At 43.0% G+C, this 16,579-nt stretch overlaps 1 protein-coding gene across 4 annotated transcripts in view; it reads right to left on the reverse strand.

The window, feature by feature from the left end:
* ppp1r37 (protein phosphatase 1, regulatory subunit 37) overlaps positions 1-16,579 on the reverse strand; it is a 35,068-nt gene that overhangs the window by 4,497 nt on the left and 13,992 nt on the right. For all 4 annotated transcript variants that reach the window (XM_019887664.1, XM_019887663.1, XM_019887662.1 and 1 more), the window contains 9 exons: positions 8,809-8,906; positions 6,381-6,426; positions 5,857-5,957; positions 4,159-4,278; positions 3,335-3,485; positions 3,101-3,256; positions 1,363-1,475; positions 336-477; positions 76-242 (listed from right to left, as the gene is read on the reverse strand). In XM_019887664.1, coding sequence (XP_019743223.1) covers positions 76-242; positions 336-477; positions 1,363-1,475; positions 3,101-3,256; positions 3,335-3,485; positions 4,159-4,278; positions 5,857-5,957; positions 6,381-6,426; positions 8,809-8,906 — 1,094 coding nt within the window. The remainder of the gene's footprint in view (positions 1-75; positions 243-335; positions 478-1,362; positions 1,476-3,100; positions 3,257-3,334; positions 3,486-4,158; positions 4,279-5,856; positions 5,958-6,380; positions 6,427-8,808; positions 8,907-16,579) is intronic.

Below are 16,579 nucleotides of genomic sequence, written 5' to 3' on the forward strand. Positions count from 1 at the left end.
TGCAGTAGCCTTCTTTTTAATACACAATATCTAATCTTTCCGCAAACTGTTAATTATTGACTAGCATATTCTCACAGTTTCTTTCTTGGGCTCCCGGTCTAGGTCGAGGCGCAGCAGAGAGGTGTTGACTTTCAAGGCGAGCGACAGCGCCATCAGTCCACCTGTCTTGATCTCATTTTCTCGCAGATCCAGACGCAGCAACCTCGGGCTCTCGGCGATAAATTCGGCCACCGCTACCGCCCCTACCGCGGACAAGGCCGGGGAAGAAAAGCGTTGGGGTGAAAAATGCACAAATAGCTTAAATTGTGAAACTCGGAACATGCTTCATTTGTCACCTTCACAGGACAGTTTAGTGGAGGCGAGGCCCAGTCTGAGCACAGAGCGATTGGCGATCAGTCCATCTTTCAGCTTGTGGATGCCTTCATTGCCCACTGAGTTATGACCAAGGTTCAGTGTCTCCAGACTCTGGGTGCAAGGCTGAGAGAATGTAAAACAAGCAAGCACTTAAGTCATCAGACATTTGAAAGATACGACAGGTTAGTGTTGAACATTTTTGAGAAGTATCTAATTGTGATTACATGAAACAATATGTTAACATGAAGATTGGACTTGCTCAGCACGGAACTTTTCCCGACACCATATAAATTAATAAATAAAATATAAATATTTTAAAAATGAAGCGCACCAAGTGACAGGAATCAATGGCATACAAGACTACGAAATATAGATTTTAGGAATAAAACCTCTGGCTTGTTTTTGTTTTGAAGAACATTTAGGCCAATGTGGGGTCCGCGAAAGCGTCATACTAATTTAAGACAGTACTTATAAAAAGTGTGACAACAACTGCACTGGAACAGGGAGAGGTGTGGCATTTCAATCCAAATGTGCGGCCAACCATGAAAATGATAAAAACCAACAAAACAAAGTTTGCGCTGCTCTGACAAGCGGGCATTCAGCGTCGTCTAAATGAGGAAGCACAAACAATGAGCTCCTTATTGGCCAGCATCAACGCGACGAGGATGAGATGACTCCTCAAAACAAACGACACCAATGAATTCAGTTTTTGAACATCTTCGGCGGTTAATGCGGTGCAAATGCCGCAGATTTCCTCAAGTCGTGGCAGCTCTACGCTATTAAACACTCGTGTCGTGCGGCTTTAAAGATGCCGCCATTTTGCCAAGATGAGCTTTAAACAAAATTAGATAAGTCAAATAGATGAGACAAAAATATTTTTGATCATTTATGGTCCGGCGGTTTACTTCATTGCCCTCTACTGTTTCTTGACACTCGTCGCTCCAATTCTATTATATTGTCTTGCTGTCATCTTTCAATTTAACAGAGCTGGTGTGAGTGTGTGTATACCAGTGCAGCAGCAAGGTAGCCCATGCCATTGTGTGTCAGCTGGTTGTTCCATAGCACCAATGTGACGAGGCCTTTCCTCTGCTCTTTTAGTCCTTCACACACATAGGCCAAACCTGTGACAACAACCCCACACATGCACACCAAACACAGTCAGTCAGTCCATCTGTGTCCTGCTAAAGCTAGCAAAATATCATTAGCAGCAGCATCCAAGTGGGCACGGATTCATGAGCACGAAGACATTGTTCTGCAACGCGTCAACACATTGTGGCAAATGGGGCCGTACAAAATGAGGAACAAGTCGATAAAAAAAAAAGAGAGAACGCCCCAACAAAAATAACTCGGGATGAATCGTTCAGACCGCGATGATAAAATTATATCATCCGCATTCATATTCATCAACCACGACTCAAGTCTCCAGCTGAGAGATATTTTTGTGTTCTGTGTGCATCGGTTACATAAATGGAGATTAAATAAATATGTGGGCACCAGAGAGTTGGATGCTGATGAACTCATGAGTCCCTCTAGTATTCAAACGCATCAAAAGAGATGCCGGAGTGTTTTTGCCAACATGGATATTTCAGGTTTTACAACAACATTATCATCGCTTTATACAGAAGGATTGGGATGGAGTTGATCTTGTTATGTATGAGTTCCCATTGATCATCACGACGATGGCTGCAGCTATCGAACATTTTTAGAATCGATTATCATCCTATTGATTAATCAGGTAATAGCTTACAAATTGATTCCTGCATTATTAACTCTTTTATTCCCCATGATGGATAAGTGTGTCTTGAAAAACCACGACGGCCACCTCCCTAAGACGTATTTTTTTACATCTTTTCCTTTGTTTTTTTTCTTTTTTGCATCATCGTGTGCAGAAGGGTCTGACGCAGCCTCTGACTCATGATCAGGCTTGTCCGCATTGTAAAAGATTTAAAATCTGGCCAGCATGTGACAGGTGTAAGGGATCAGCCAGGACCATGTTGCAGAAAAAGTTGAAGTAGAGGGGGAGGGATGCATAGGGAGAGTTGTGCAGTAGCATGGAGTTACTACAAAGTGTATTCGAACCAGTAGCGATGGAGAATTCAAAACAATAAACCCTTGAGGATTGCGTGTGGTGAAGAAAATCTTCCACCAAGCATGACAGGGGAGATGGAGTTGCTGAAAGCAGGACGCTTCGTCTAGGCAAAAGGAAGAAGCAGCCGTCAAAGGAGACGCTCCGGGTGCACGATCATCCCGTGCCCCCCGTATAGCTTCTGATTCGGCTTGCACGGGCAGTCCACAAGCACAAACTTCAACATTTGCTGCAGACCACAAAAGCCACATCGCCACAAAGGTGCTGGGTTTGCCCTCGCAAAGGCAAGCGAAGTGAAAGCAAAATGTGAAGTATAAAATGTTGTGTGCCCTTGCATCAGGGCAATTGCTTCATTTTGGACCACGCCAAAAAAAATGATGTATAAATTGCAGGGTACAGAGGACACGGACATGCAAACATACTGTACATGTGCAGACACTCAGTGAACTCTTGTGTTCATCGTTCATTCCATCCGTTCATCCATTCCATTCCATTTTACAGTTACATTAGTCAAAAAAAAAAAAAAAAAAGATCATTGCAAGCTGTGAGACAGGAATGACACTTTTAACTTTTTGTTGTAATTTAATTGTTCGAGCGATTCAATTAATTGTTTTGGCCCTAAATGACCAATAAATGGATTAATACGGGCTGCAACAGTACCTGAGTCCAGGATGTGGTTGTTGCGCAGGTCCAGAATTTGGATGTTGTAGTTGAACTTGAGCAGGTTGCCGAGCTGGGCTGAATCCTGCAGGCCGTTGAGCTTGTTGTCGGCAAGGTACAACTCCCGCAGGTTCATGTTCATCTTCAGAGCCGTTGCTAAAAACACGACATGAAATGATTTCATTCATTCAATTCATTGAACACGGTCATTGATGTGGTTTGTCCCACGCTTACCCAGCAACATGAGCGGTCTGCCGGACAAGCCGGCATTCTCCAGGTGCAGGACCGCCAGGCTGCCGCTGATCCTGAGCGCTCGAGCCACAAAGGGAGCCGAGTGGTCCAGTAGTGGCGTGTTTCTTGCATCCAGATACTGCAGAGAGCTTGTCTGTGGTGGTAGAAAACAATCGTGTACCAATAAGGAAAATTTGTTTTCTACAGATGAACACGATTACCTTATCAGCTACTCATTTGCTGTTAAATTAGCCAGCAACCTTGCGCAAGCGGCATTCACATTTTGCAGTTTGGACAGGGAGGGGTGAACGAACCTTTCATCTGGAGGGAGTCTCAAAAAACCCCCACAATAAATCGTTCATCACTTTTTTTTTCCTCCAAATAGTTGCCACAGGGGTCGGAAAAATTAGTACGTGCCCTAGCTCCGCCCACTGGTCTTCGTGGTGACAAAAGCGATAATTGTGTATCTTCACAGAACAATGTCAGAGACATCAAAATGTTCCAGACGACTAATTTCAAGGATAGACCCCCCCCTCCGGAAAAAAAAAGAAAAATTGTCTATTCCAAAACAATATAGCCTATTGACTATTCATCATTGTATGCTACTACATACAGAATGTGACGTAAAACTCATATACGATAAAGATAACGTCGGCTTATATTCAATGCTAACTGTCCTCATGAATGACATTCAAGCTTCATCAAAATTGGAGTACCAGACACAATTTTTGGTACATATTGCAATCTCAAGCCATGTTAAAAACAGACAAATAATAATAAGCTCTATGCACAGCACAACAGAAGCTGCAATGGAGGCTACGGCTTACCTTCCTCATCATGTGAGCGGCGGCTTGCCATCCCCGCGTGCCGATGTGCTTGTTGAAGGAGATGTTGAGGTGTGTGGCTGACTCGTAGTACTCGATCATGTCAAACAGAGCCGAGGCGCCCTGAGAAGCAGATGGCAACAATCAATCGACAGGTAACCAACGTTGAACAATGTTAGACAAATATGATGGTTCAAGCCTTTGCTGGATGCTAGGATCGCTGTAGTCATCGTGGTAACTGTTGCATGACAGGGGCTGACTTTTTCCCGTATTTCGGAGGCTGAAGAGCAGATGTGGACTAAGCACTTGCAGACCAGTTGTAGCTCGGGATTCGTTATCGGCAGATAATCAAAACCAAGTGACTGAGTGTCGGGTGAGGGGACAAAAAAAGATCGGGATCTCCCTATCTATTACTGCATATTATTTATGAACCACAGCAAGTTGTCCTGGTCCTGAGGTAGCAAAGCAGCAACGCCACACTGCTGTCTTTTTATCAAATGCTGTGCCATTTTAACGCCAGATGTAACGGGCCACACATCTTCCAAAAAGTTATATTTTTGACTCATCAGTCCACAGAATTTCTTTCCAAGTCTTGAGGATCATCAAGATGTCTTTTGGCAAATGTGAGACGAATCATTGTGTTTTTGGACAGCAGTGGTTTTCGCCTGGGAACTCTCCCACGGATCCCATTTTTGGCCGGTGTCTTTCTTATGGTAGAGTCATGAACACTGACCTGAACTCAAGCCAACGAGGTCGAGAGTTCTTTGGATGTTGTTCTAGGTTCTTTTGCAACATTTCCTGTATGAGTCGCCGTAATTTTAGCTGGTCGACTCTTGGGAATGTTTGCCACCGTTCCAGGTTTTCTCTATTTGTGGATAATGGTTCCAACAGTGGTTCGCTGCAGCCCCACAGTCTTGGAAATGTCTTTGTAACCTTTTCCAGACTGATATATTTCAAAACATTTCTTTCCCTAATTTCTTGAATTTACAAATACTTTTCACGACACTGTACGCGCGTGTGTGTGCGTGTGTGTATATCTGCGGGGCGGCTGAAAGCGAGTCACATCGAATTCAAAAGCCGTCCACCCTATCTGGTTTTAACGGATGGCTTTTGAAAATGATCTATGCTGTAGATCCTCATATATCACTTGTAAGTGTCAATCTATTCTCATCACACCATCTGGATGTGATGAACTCACCCCCTTCAATAGATCCATTTGCTGTCTTGCCTTCGCCTTCCCTTTCAGGTTCTTATTTCAGTTGCGCTCATCCACCTCAGGCTGAGGTGATGCTATTTGGTGACTCATTCCCTTCCCGGGGCTTTTGGCCTACATTGGATGAAGAGGGGCATGTGCATCTGAAAACGACGGGTTTGTTTGGCTGTCTGCATATATTTGTAGGGCAAGAATTGTGAGGGGAGCGGAACAAAACAGCATGGAGTAATTAAAGTGCGCTTTCCATGCCGGTACGACCTCAGTCTGGCTGCGAGCAAAATTTGTGTCTGCGACTGGAAATAAACTTCACGGTGTTTTACAGTTTGCGATCTTGTGACAGGATGCGTCCCTCAGGTCTACATTATAGTACCTGCCTCTTATCTGCCTGCAGCCCCAAAGGGGATGTGGTAGAATCAAAAATGACACACACTCAACCCCTTGGTCACACCAGTCTGGAGTATCGAGAATTAAAACAAATTTCATCTTACATCTTCATCTAAGTTGGTCTGCTCCAGGTCTATCACTTTAAACTGGACTCTCTTTAAAACTTCTTCCAGGGACTCGCAAGCCTTGTAGTCCAATTTTTCACCTGTGCACAAACAGACACGGCCCGTGTATTATGATTTGCAGGACAAAATGATTTACAGTGGGACCTCCAACGTTCAACACGTTCAAAAGTCGTACATTTTAAACAACTAAGTCAAAAATAAGTTGATCACAATCGACCGGTGCGTATGGAAAAATGATGCCCGTAAAGCCCAGAGGTGGAAATTTTGCTTTGACTTTTTGGAGGGGATTTAATGATCAGTTATTGGATTAATTCTTTCAGCCCTAGGTACAGTCAAGCACATATTTTAAACATTACTTCCTATGGGGAAAAAAATGTTGAAAGTAGTGCCATAGAATGGCTTGAGTTCAACTTTAGAGGGTTCGCTATACTGTGTAGGTTGTCATCAAATATAAGCACTTCATCGGATAAACTTGTGCCAATTTGCAGTTTTTGGATGCTTACCTTTTAGATCCAAGCATTCATTTCGCTGGGTCAGGTCTTTAAGTTCCTGTAATAATAATTAAAATACAACAACAGCACAAGTGAGAAACAAAGCGCTTTCTTGTGAAATCACATCTTGCGCTGCACATTTTGAAACATCTCCATACCGCACAAACCACTGTGAGAAAAAAAAAATTGAAACAAACTTCCCCTTACGTAATCCGAGATAAACATTTTGCTTGATAAATCTGGTGCTTTCCTGTTCTCTGTGTTTCTGTGTCGATGCGCATGTCACTGCGAACGTTACGTATTCCGCTAATGAGCAGTCGGTATGAACTCTGTGACAGTTAAGGCCGTCGGGCAGCGCATCACACTTTAAACAAAACTATTTTTTGCCTCTTGCCCCGGTGATACACTCGCCCATGCAAACACTGGGAGTGCTGCCCTCGAAACTATGTGCCAGCAAATAGTTGGCTCTCCATCCCATTCAGCATGAACTCCATTACCTCTGCCCCCGTGCCACACTGCTGGTAATTATCTGAGCCCGACTGGACGTGCTGACACCCCCCCAGCCCCCGCGTGACTCAACAGGTCTTAATAAGCTCATTTGACATTATGAAACATATATCCTATGGTATATAAGAGAGGGTAATAAAGATAAAATACAGAAAGTTAGGGTTTGGTCATTTATATATTACAGGACCACCTCAATCATTAAATTAACAAACAAGATGTCTGTGTTTACATGGCAACGTAGGTGAACGTCGGCCAGCACAGTGGAAGTGACTTTCTTGATTTGCCCATTCCAACTTCAAATGCGATTTAAAACACAGCTCATACAGTTTACTGAGGTTCAATAAAAGGTGGCAGTTTGACACTGCATGGAATTGGTTTCTAACTATATACAAACTGGAGGTGGACCAGCATCCCAGGAAAGATTGCGTTCAACCTCAAAAGTTCCACAGTCTAGCATACATACGGTATGCTGCCCGGCGACAAAACCCTGGGATTCTTTGTAACAATGACCAAAGATGCCGGTGGCAGTTTCAGTAGCAAAGATATTCACCACACAGCTGCTAAACAATCATATTTATACACATCAAGTGACACAAACAACCGGCCTGAAATGCACATATCATGTCAGGCCCCTGGCAAGCGGCCGCATGCATGACAAACACAGAATACACATTCACAGAAAGAGGCAAGGTCTGCATGGTGACTGAACTCTTCTCACAAAATCCCTAAAAGGGGCCAACGGTTCTTGTCTGACAGTCTTGTTTACATGGTTGCTTCCTGAAATGATGACTCAGCATAAATGTAAAAAAAAATAAATTAAAAAAAGCTGTTGGGAGAAGTGGTAAGCATCACAAATATGATAAATAACAAACAAGATGGGTGTATAGTTGAAAAAAAAAACCCCAAAAAAAACCAAAGAGGTACCAACTGAAGAAATGGTTTCTCAGAATATGACTGGGAAGGAAAGAGGGGCTGGTGATTCGGGCCGAGATACTGGGCCAGTGGAAATGTACCCAGATCATAAAGTGAAGGCCTGAGCATCAGCTTCGCAGTGTGATGTGTTTTTCCTCAAGTAACTGTGACGTTAACTCTCGGTTGACCGGGCGTGAGGGGGATTCCTTTGTTGAGTGTCTCGACCTACCGGTAACCATTTAGAGCTCCTTCTTCAATGGGGAGGGGGGCCTTGTAACTAGGGCAAAAACTGATTCAAATACACAGCGATCACGTGTGCTAATTCACATACACAGGCAATCCTCACCACGCTGGATTTGAGGAACTGCTCCTACAGAGGGATTATGGGACACATGACTGCTGGCTAACCCACAAGACAAGGCTGCAAAAGAAAACAAGAAACTAGAAACACTAGTCTTTCTGTTGGGGATATTAGTAACTTATCTAAAATCACAAAAGTTTTTTTTTAATTTTAAGGTGAATCCTTAGAAGTAAAATTAGCATCAGATGTATTTTTTACACACCCGGGACGACCACAGTCAAGACGAGCAAAAAGGTCGTTGTGTCTTTCAAATGCCTCAAAGCCAAACATGCTGTCATGGTTCTGGTAGAGGGAGGGATCGGGTCAACTTTGTCTGGTTATGTGGTTCCTATGGCTGATCGAGGCATTCGCACATAGACCGGAGCTGTCAGAGCTAAAACGTGCAGTAGCAGTTGCTAGCTTCAGGACGGCAGAGTCAGCGGGAACATCGACTGCAGTAAATTGCAGTTGAGTACACCAAATTACAGAGCAAATGGAATCATGGAGGGACACAAAAAAAAAAAAAAAAAGCAGGAGTTCAGCCGGCTGGGGGTGTGATTACATTTAATGAGGCATGTGACATGAATCCCAGTCGCTATTCATCGGTGTGGTTTCGCAATGCGTTTTATCCACAGAATGTGTGTGCGTTTGTATGTTCGGAATCGATGGTTTGGGCCTCACCTGAATCTGTTTGAGCACTTTGGGAATGGGCTTACAGTTGAGCTTGTGACAGGCCTGTTTATACGAAGACAGGATGTCGTCCACTGTCACATTCTGAGCTGGAAAAGCACACAAAAAAAAAAACAATACGGTTTATGTTTAGTTGACATTGCAGCGTCAAGTGTAGTTTCACATACGCCAAACTACTCTTCCATACACACGCAGGATCGTATAATATACAACGGGCCGTAATTACAGACATACATTTGCCCAAAAACTTTGCTTACGCTTGCGTTGAATCTTGTTTTCACATGTGCACAATAGTCCTTAATAACCGTCCAACGACAAACACAAACACATAGCGTAAAAGGTCAGGATGCTATCTGAAGACAAAAGCTACATGACGAATCCTAAAATGGGTAATTGGGGAAATCTTACAGATATTAAGAACCATTTGAAAACATATATAAATACATTTTGCAGATCTAGAAGTTAGTTAACCTTAAGAGCGGCTTCATTCATATTTGTTTTAAAGGACTAAAGGCACTCGCTGCCAACAATTACACAGTCACATCAACTAACTTTTTAGTCATAATTGTGGGTGCAGTCGGGAGGATTACAAAGCTGCGACACTACAGGGGTAAACTGTAACCGTTTCATCATCTGATTATAAACATCGGCAGTTCTACACCACAGCAAACTAAATCAAGGGAAAAGAGCAAAAATTCACTTCATAGGGCCGCCTGCATCTGAGTAGTCTACCGATCATCCCAGCAATGAATCAGTTGAAATGTGATTGTCCATTTTTAAACAGCATAACTCTGCATATGAGGTGCAGGCATTATTTTCATCCACTTGGTGTTGCCATCCTCCCGTTGTACTGTTGTATCTGTGTCTTGGAGTCTGTATGACTTTAAAAAGCAGGGGCTTGGCTTGGTGGGTGACATGGGCGCCAGAGTGTAGTTGACAGGCTGGGAGCGTGTTGAGTTGCGTCAACATCTTGCTACACGGTGCGGTGCATGGGACGGAAGTGACATTAGTTCATGTGGAAAAATATTTTTTTTTTTGCGTGATCGAATTATTTAACGGTTCTTCTGAGCATTCTTATCTTTATAAAGTTTTGATATCTCCGTCTGAATCTCATTATAAATCTGCCGGTCAAAAGCAAAAAGAAGTGTCCAGTGAGCACTGACTAGTAACTTATTCGGTGTCACGGTGTTACGTAGCTTTCCTCCGCCGACTCAGTCTCAGCGTGGATAAGAGCATTTTGATAAATATAGTTGAGAGGAGTGTCAGTATGGCTCCGTTGAGGCATGAATGTTCGCACCGGAATGGAGGGGCGGGGGCATAGACAAGAGTTTAAATGCATCGCTTCAGAGATGTAGTCATCATGTTACAGCTCTCCGGCTCGTGCTGTCAAATCATCCCGTTTGCTACCTCTTTTCTTTTTGTGCTCAGTTGTTCTGTGCGTAAAATTCTGATCTGAAGAACAGAAGACGAAAAAGTAGGAAAGGCGTCCCGCAATCTAGAAAACTGCGAATGTACTATTTGACTGAGGTTAGGGGTTGAGATGCCTGCTCTTTGTGTGCCAGTTAAACGCAGTCGGCAATCTAAACCGCCTCGCCGGAGTTGAGGCTGTCTGCGTCACCTTATCAGTCTGCTCCATCTCCTTTCCACTGTTTCCTGACAGTGCCATCTGTCACTCTACTCATTCTGAGGTTCAACCACATTCAGCGGCAACATGTAACCGCAAAGCCTACGAGGCCGATAACAAACACGATTAAAGCTGCAGTCAATGATGAATGGGGCGGCCAATTCAAGAGGACACAGTTTGTGGAGAGTTTCATCAAGCACGCACTCAAAAGGACTCATGTTTTATGACGACTCGTCCATTTTTGCTGAAGAATATATCCCTTTTTTTTCACAGTTTCGTGTTATTCGGTGAAATTGCGTGCCTTCGTGTAGCACCGCATTGTGCCGCAACATGTCGCACTGAAATCTGCTGGAAGAGGCTGTAGTGAGATTCAAAGCAAGAAGAAAAAGGACGCCCCTTCAGTGTAATGCGGTTCCACGTTTTCCCATTTTAGTATTTGTTCTGCCAACAGAGCAGAGAGAATTTTTGCATGAGTAGTATTGTATGCTGTTGGTGTAATTGCTGCTGCGTGCGTGTTCAGGTAGATTTTATTTGAAGTCTTATAATTACCGGAACATCTACGCTATTTGCCATTTGATTAAATAGCTAGGTGTTGAAATAGCCAACGTGTAATTCTCGTTGTTTTATGTGCCAGTTTGAGAATAACATTTAATTGGGAGTGCGGAAAAGCTTGAAGCAATCACTTTGCCTCTTATTTGGATAACTTTGCAAACAAGAGTGTGAGAACCGGCCTTGAAGAAGACTTTCAAAGCTGTTACAACCAGTTTTAAGTGTGTATTGTATGAGCTCTCTATAACCTCAGATTTTTATCTAACATGGGTGGGTTTGAAATGTATCCCCTGTGTTAATCGAGGTGGGTTTAGTATAGTATTCAAGGTTCAAGGACCAATTGGAATTGCTAAAATGACCCTAGAACAGTGGTTCTTAACCTGCGTTCGATGGAACCCCAGCCAGGGGTTCGGTGAATCAGTCTCAGGGGTTCGACGGAGCCTATGCCATGGAGGTTAGGACATACCCGACTCAACATGTCATTTAGTTATTATACGCCCGCTTGGCCATCACTGGCTGCAGATGATCACATGACATTGCTTGTCCAATCAGTGCTGCGGAAAATTGAGTTCGCTCAGTAGTCAACGTGGGACTGTCGTGATTGTAAGCCATGTGATTTTAAATAAATAAATAAATAAATAAATAAATAAATAAATAAAGTGGTCAGACGTATATGTACAACATGGATTCACATTCATCATGGAACATGAGGATACTCATTGTCCTATCTGCATGATTTGTCGTGCCAAGTTGAGCAACTCCCATCTCGCGCCGCCAAAACTGAAGAAACACTTCTCAAATCATCTTTTTATTTTTCGCTAAGGGTTCCGTGTATCTGCATATGAACCGGTTGGGTTCGGTCCCTCTAACAAGGTTAAGAACCACTGCCCTCGAACCTCTTTGTCAAAACAGCAGGCTTTTGACTTTGTCTTTTTATGGCATGGGTTATTGATACTATTTTTGCACGTCCTATCATGACAGCCAAATGTTATGCTTTGGTGGCTGGATTAAAAAAAAAAAAAAAAAAAAGCAAAAAAAGCAAAAAAAGTTGCTTTGGTTTTGTTATGCTTTGGTGGCTGGATTAAAAAAAAAAAAAAAAAAAGATCAAATAAGTGTCAGTATTTTACTTTTTTTTTTTTTTTAATTGTGAGTTAGCCCACTCAATAGAGAACGCAATCAAGTCAAATTCCACACCGCATTTGCTCACAGTACTTCAAGTGTGCAGCCTTACAAGCTTGAATGGTACAAGGTGTCCCTTCCAGCGAACACTAAGTCCGTGGAAGAGAGTTATTGTGCCGAGTGGAGGTGGCGCAAGTGTGTGCAAACACTTCCAGCGGGAAAGGTGGGGTTTGCCGGCTGGTGGTCTCTTGCTTACCACACAGCATTTCCACACGTACAACTCATTGATTGCAGAAGAGTGTAACGGGTAGACCGGGAGAGAAACTCGTGAGTGTTCAAGCCTTACGAATGGATCAGGTACTGGGACACCTTTTTCAGAGGCCAGATCGTAGCACTGAATCAGCTAGTAACAGTTAAATATTTGGTGATAACCGGGCAGAGGTGCAGCAGCCTGGCAGGATCTTTCATATGGCAGCTATGTGCTGTTATTTCTCTTTTGTTTTTCATCACTTCCTTCTGTGCTGCTGGTACATGCCGAGAGGGAGTGGTGACTGGGAGGAGGGGGAAACGGCTGCTCCAAACATCTTTGAAAAACCATGCTGGGAGGAAGCAGAGAGGCGACGGCAAACACAAACACGTCGTGTAAAAAAGGTCAAGATGATGACAGGGTCAACCGAGACAAACTACAATCCCAGTTTAAGAGGCTTAAGATCAGGTCAACGCAGATCTGTAAAGAAAAATCTAGTGAAAGGAAGGCAGCATCGATTGATTTTTTTTTTTTTCATTCACAGGCTACCTGATTCAACAAACTGATCTATCAAGTCTCTAGATTGTGTTAAACACTTGGACACTTCCCACCTCAGGTTTTGTTTGGATCTAAAGGTTTTTAAACAGAAAGCTATTAAAACTCATTCAATACCAGCCAATTCTGGACCAAGTCTGAAAAGACGTTTAAAAACGTCTTTGGGAGTGAATGAGTTAAAGTTAAGTCATTTCCAGACAGCCGTAGCAGTGCCACCGTTGCATGCGAGCTACAGTACAATTTCCAGACTTGTGTGAACAACTGTGAATAAAAAACTCTTGGCAACAAGGGAACTCGAAATGCCATAAATTACAAATCTATTGCTACGGCCGAGGAGCTGGTAGTCCTGGTTTAGGCATTTCTCTGCTGTATAGCTAATCTCATCAAAACACCATAATCAGGTTTACATTAAGGCAATTCATTATTATTAATTATTATTCAGCGAAATCCCCTTCTGCACTCCCACCGTTCAACATTGGGTTTGAATTTCAATATCGCACCTTCAAGTATGCATTTCTAATCTGTTTGTAGAGTACTTGGACCTTTGCACTTTTAAAAGGTACAATAAAAGCCTTTGCATAGCAGAGCAGGTCGCGGTTGATGTGCCAACCAATTGACCACCCCCCACTCAAGGACATCCTTGTCCAAAGCATGTGATCAAATACTGCAGGTCTGGTTTACACCTGGAAATCAGCAAGATTTTTGATCTTTAAAAAAAGTAATGCCACGAACATATGCTGCCGCACATCAGTGTAAATGCCAATCAAGACAGCTTAATGGGAAGTGACCATGCAACCTATGTGAAAACAATATCATGTACCTTAATTTAACTCATTTGTGGGCGTGTGTGTCAGTATCAGACTCCCAATGTTCCAGCTCGACTGGGACTGTTAAGTGGATTTAAGATTTTTATTACCAACATAGGATGCATACTATGTTGTCAATTTTCTTGATTAGAGAATAGATTAGTCAAGCCACTGTAGACCCCCGCCCCCTCCCAGGCTCTGGTTACGCAGCGGGTAATACACAATTATCAAACAATCCTCTTGAACTAGGTCTCTGCAATGGAAAGAATTAGGTAATTGCCAAGAAGTAGTCATCACATATGAATTATTTCCCAAGTTTCTCTGGTACACAACTCAATAACCAGTAAACCATTTATCGTTCAATGGAAGAGATTGCAAACGGAACACTTACAGATACCGGCACGTAACCAGCTTATAATAATCCACTTTGTCACAGATGCAAACTGACTGGCTATAACGTTAAGCCCCAATTCCACTGAGTGGTACGCCTTAGTCCAGTTTGCCACAGTAACCAAGGGTGCACGTAGAATTTTGATTTGGTTATCAAATGACGACCAGTGATTGTTGCCTGGTGCTCATTTATGTACCGACCTGCCGAACTCACATGTAACTTCACTACCACCTGAAATGTACTTTCATTAAACTTGTTTTGATCCATCCAAACTGCTGAGTACTATCTATGAATTTTTGACAAGGTGCCTGGTGAATTTATGACAGTCTTTTGTGTTACTGTTGGATGATGCGCTAAACAAACACTTTTTTTTAAGACCCAGCTGACATTTTGTGTGTACGGGGAAAGCGGAGCCTTTGTCAAACACCGTTGTCAGGCCAATCGGCCTTAAAAGGTCACTGAACATTTCTCTCTGATACACAACTCAATGACCAGTAAACCATTTGTCGTTCAATGGAAGAGATTGCAAACGGAACACTTACAGATACCGGCACGTAACCAGCTTATAATAATCCACTTTGTCACAGATGCAAACTGACTGGCTATAACGTTAAGCCCCAATTCCACTGAGTGGTACGCCTTAGTCCAGTTTGCCACAGTAACCAAGGGTGCACGTAGAATTTTGATTTGGTTATCAAATGACGACCAGTGATTGTTGCCTGGTGCTCATTTATGTACCGACCTGCCGAACTCACATGTAACTTCACTACCACCTGAAATGTACTTTCATTAAACTTGTTTTGATCCATCCAAACTGCTGAGTACTATCTATGAATTTTTGACAAGGTGCCTGGTGAATTTATGACAGTCTTTTGTGTTACAGTTGGATGATGCGCTAAACAAACACTTTTTTTTAAGACCCAGCTGACATTTTGTGTGTACGGGGAAAGCGGAGCCTTTGTCAAACACCGTTGTCAGGCCAATCGGCCTTAAAAGGTCACTGAACATTTAACGCTAGCGTTGACATTAAAATGTAGGAACAGCATCACAGGAATATCTTTCCGATACAAAGCAAACGGGCACCGATAACTTCAGCTAGCAAGAACAACCATTTATGCACCTTTGAATTACAGCAGCTCAAAGTTGAAAACTGCCTTGAAGCGACGACTGAAATCAGCTCCCGCTCAACATGCCCGTGCCAGTTTTCAAAATAGACGCCCCGCTCCCAGTCAGCAGCACCGCTCCCGGGACACCAGAGCAACGTCATTCACACTTGACAGCTGGCCGGTTCCACAGAGGTAAGCGGGAGGAGAAGGACTGTGGCTCGAATGCTGGGAACTCAAATCTTGCCCGGACAAAATGCTGATGAAAGTGAGGTGTCAAAATGAATATAGGGGCACATCCCAAAAAGAGTGGGATTCTCAAGCTCGCACAACATATAGGGATACCACTGAGAACCCAAATCAATGCAAAACAGATTATTTCTACACGCGTGGCTTGATAACTGCCACTTTGCACTTTGGAATTCTAGCATTTGCGCAGAATTATTTGCTGATTAATCAAGTCTTAAAGTCACTGAGGCTAAATGGAGCACTCATTGAGTTTGCGGTCGAAACAAGAACAACACCCGCGCGATGGCAACACCCCCAGCAAGCAACATTGTGCGTGGAAACAGGAGATCAGAACATCCAGGGGGAATCCCGATTTCATTCCCAGAAACATTTTTAAAAACCAACAACTTTTAACTGTTCATTTTCCCCCATAAATAATGAACAAAATTTAGCCAAATGCTTATCCTTATTTACCACAGTCAAATTAACGAATCCACAAATAAGTACCACCCGGCACCCCACAAAATCCACAAAACATTTCAAATTATCAGTCCTCGAAAAACAAACAAAATAAAGACACAAAAAAAACCCAACAATTTCTCACACAAGTACTGAGTGGGTACAGATGGTACAATGGAGGGTACAAGGGTTCTATTTTTAAATGAAGGGGGTATTTAGTGGACGATTCACAGCGCGCACGCGTGAAGTGTTTGTCGGCGTACCCATCAGTGGGAGAGCAAGGAATTCCTGTTTGACAAGCGAGCAGAAAGGCCTACACAGACATGAGTATGGACCAAAGGGGAAAAAAAAAATCACTGCTACACGCTTAAAAAAAAAAATACAAATATTTCTTTTTGCTCCTACTTTTGGGCGCTCTATCACACAATCCTTTTGGGAATTTGTTTCGAGGGGAAAAGTGTTTTGAAGAATAATTCTCAGTTACTTTGATCATACAAACTAGGCCAATGGAACACTCAAAAGTTATCTTTGCACAATGAAAGCACATTTTTTTTAAGAGCGGTTGGTCACAATAAAAACGCGCTCGTTGCAGAATGAGCTGAAACAACCTGTAGACCAGTAACAGTGACTCACTCGGTTGCCAACAAGGACAAATAACATGTCGCCAGTCGCTAATAACTC

This window comes from Hippocampus comes, unplaced genomic scaffold, assembly GCF_001891065.2.
Source record: "Hippocampus comes isolate QL1 unplaced genomic scaffold, H_comes_QL1_v1.1 scaffold6, whole genome shotgun sequence".
NCBI classification, from domain to species: Eukaryota; Metazoa; Chordata; class Actinopteri; order Syngnathiformes; family Syngnathidae; genus Hippocampus; species Hippocampus comes.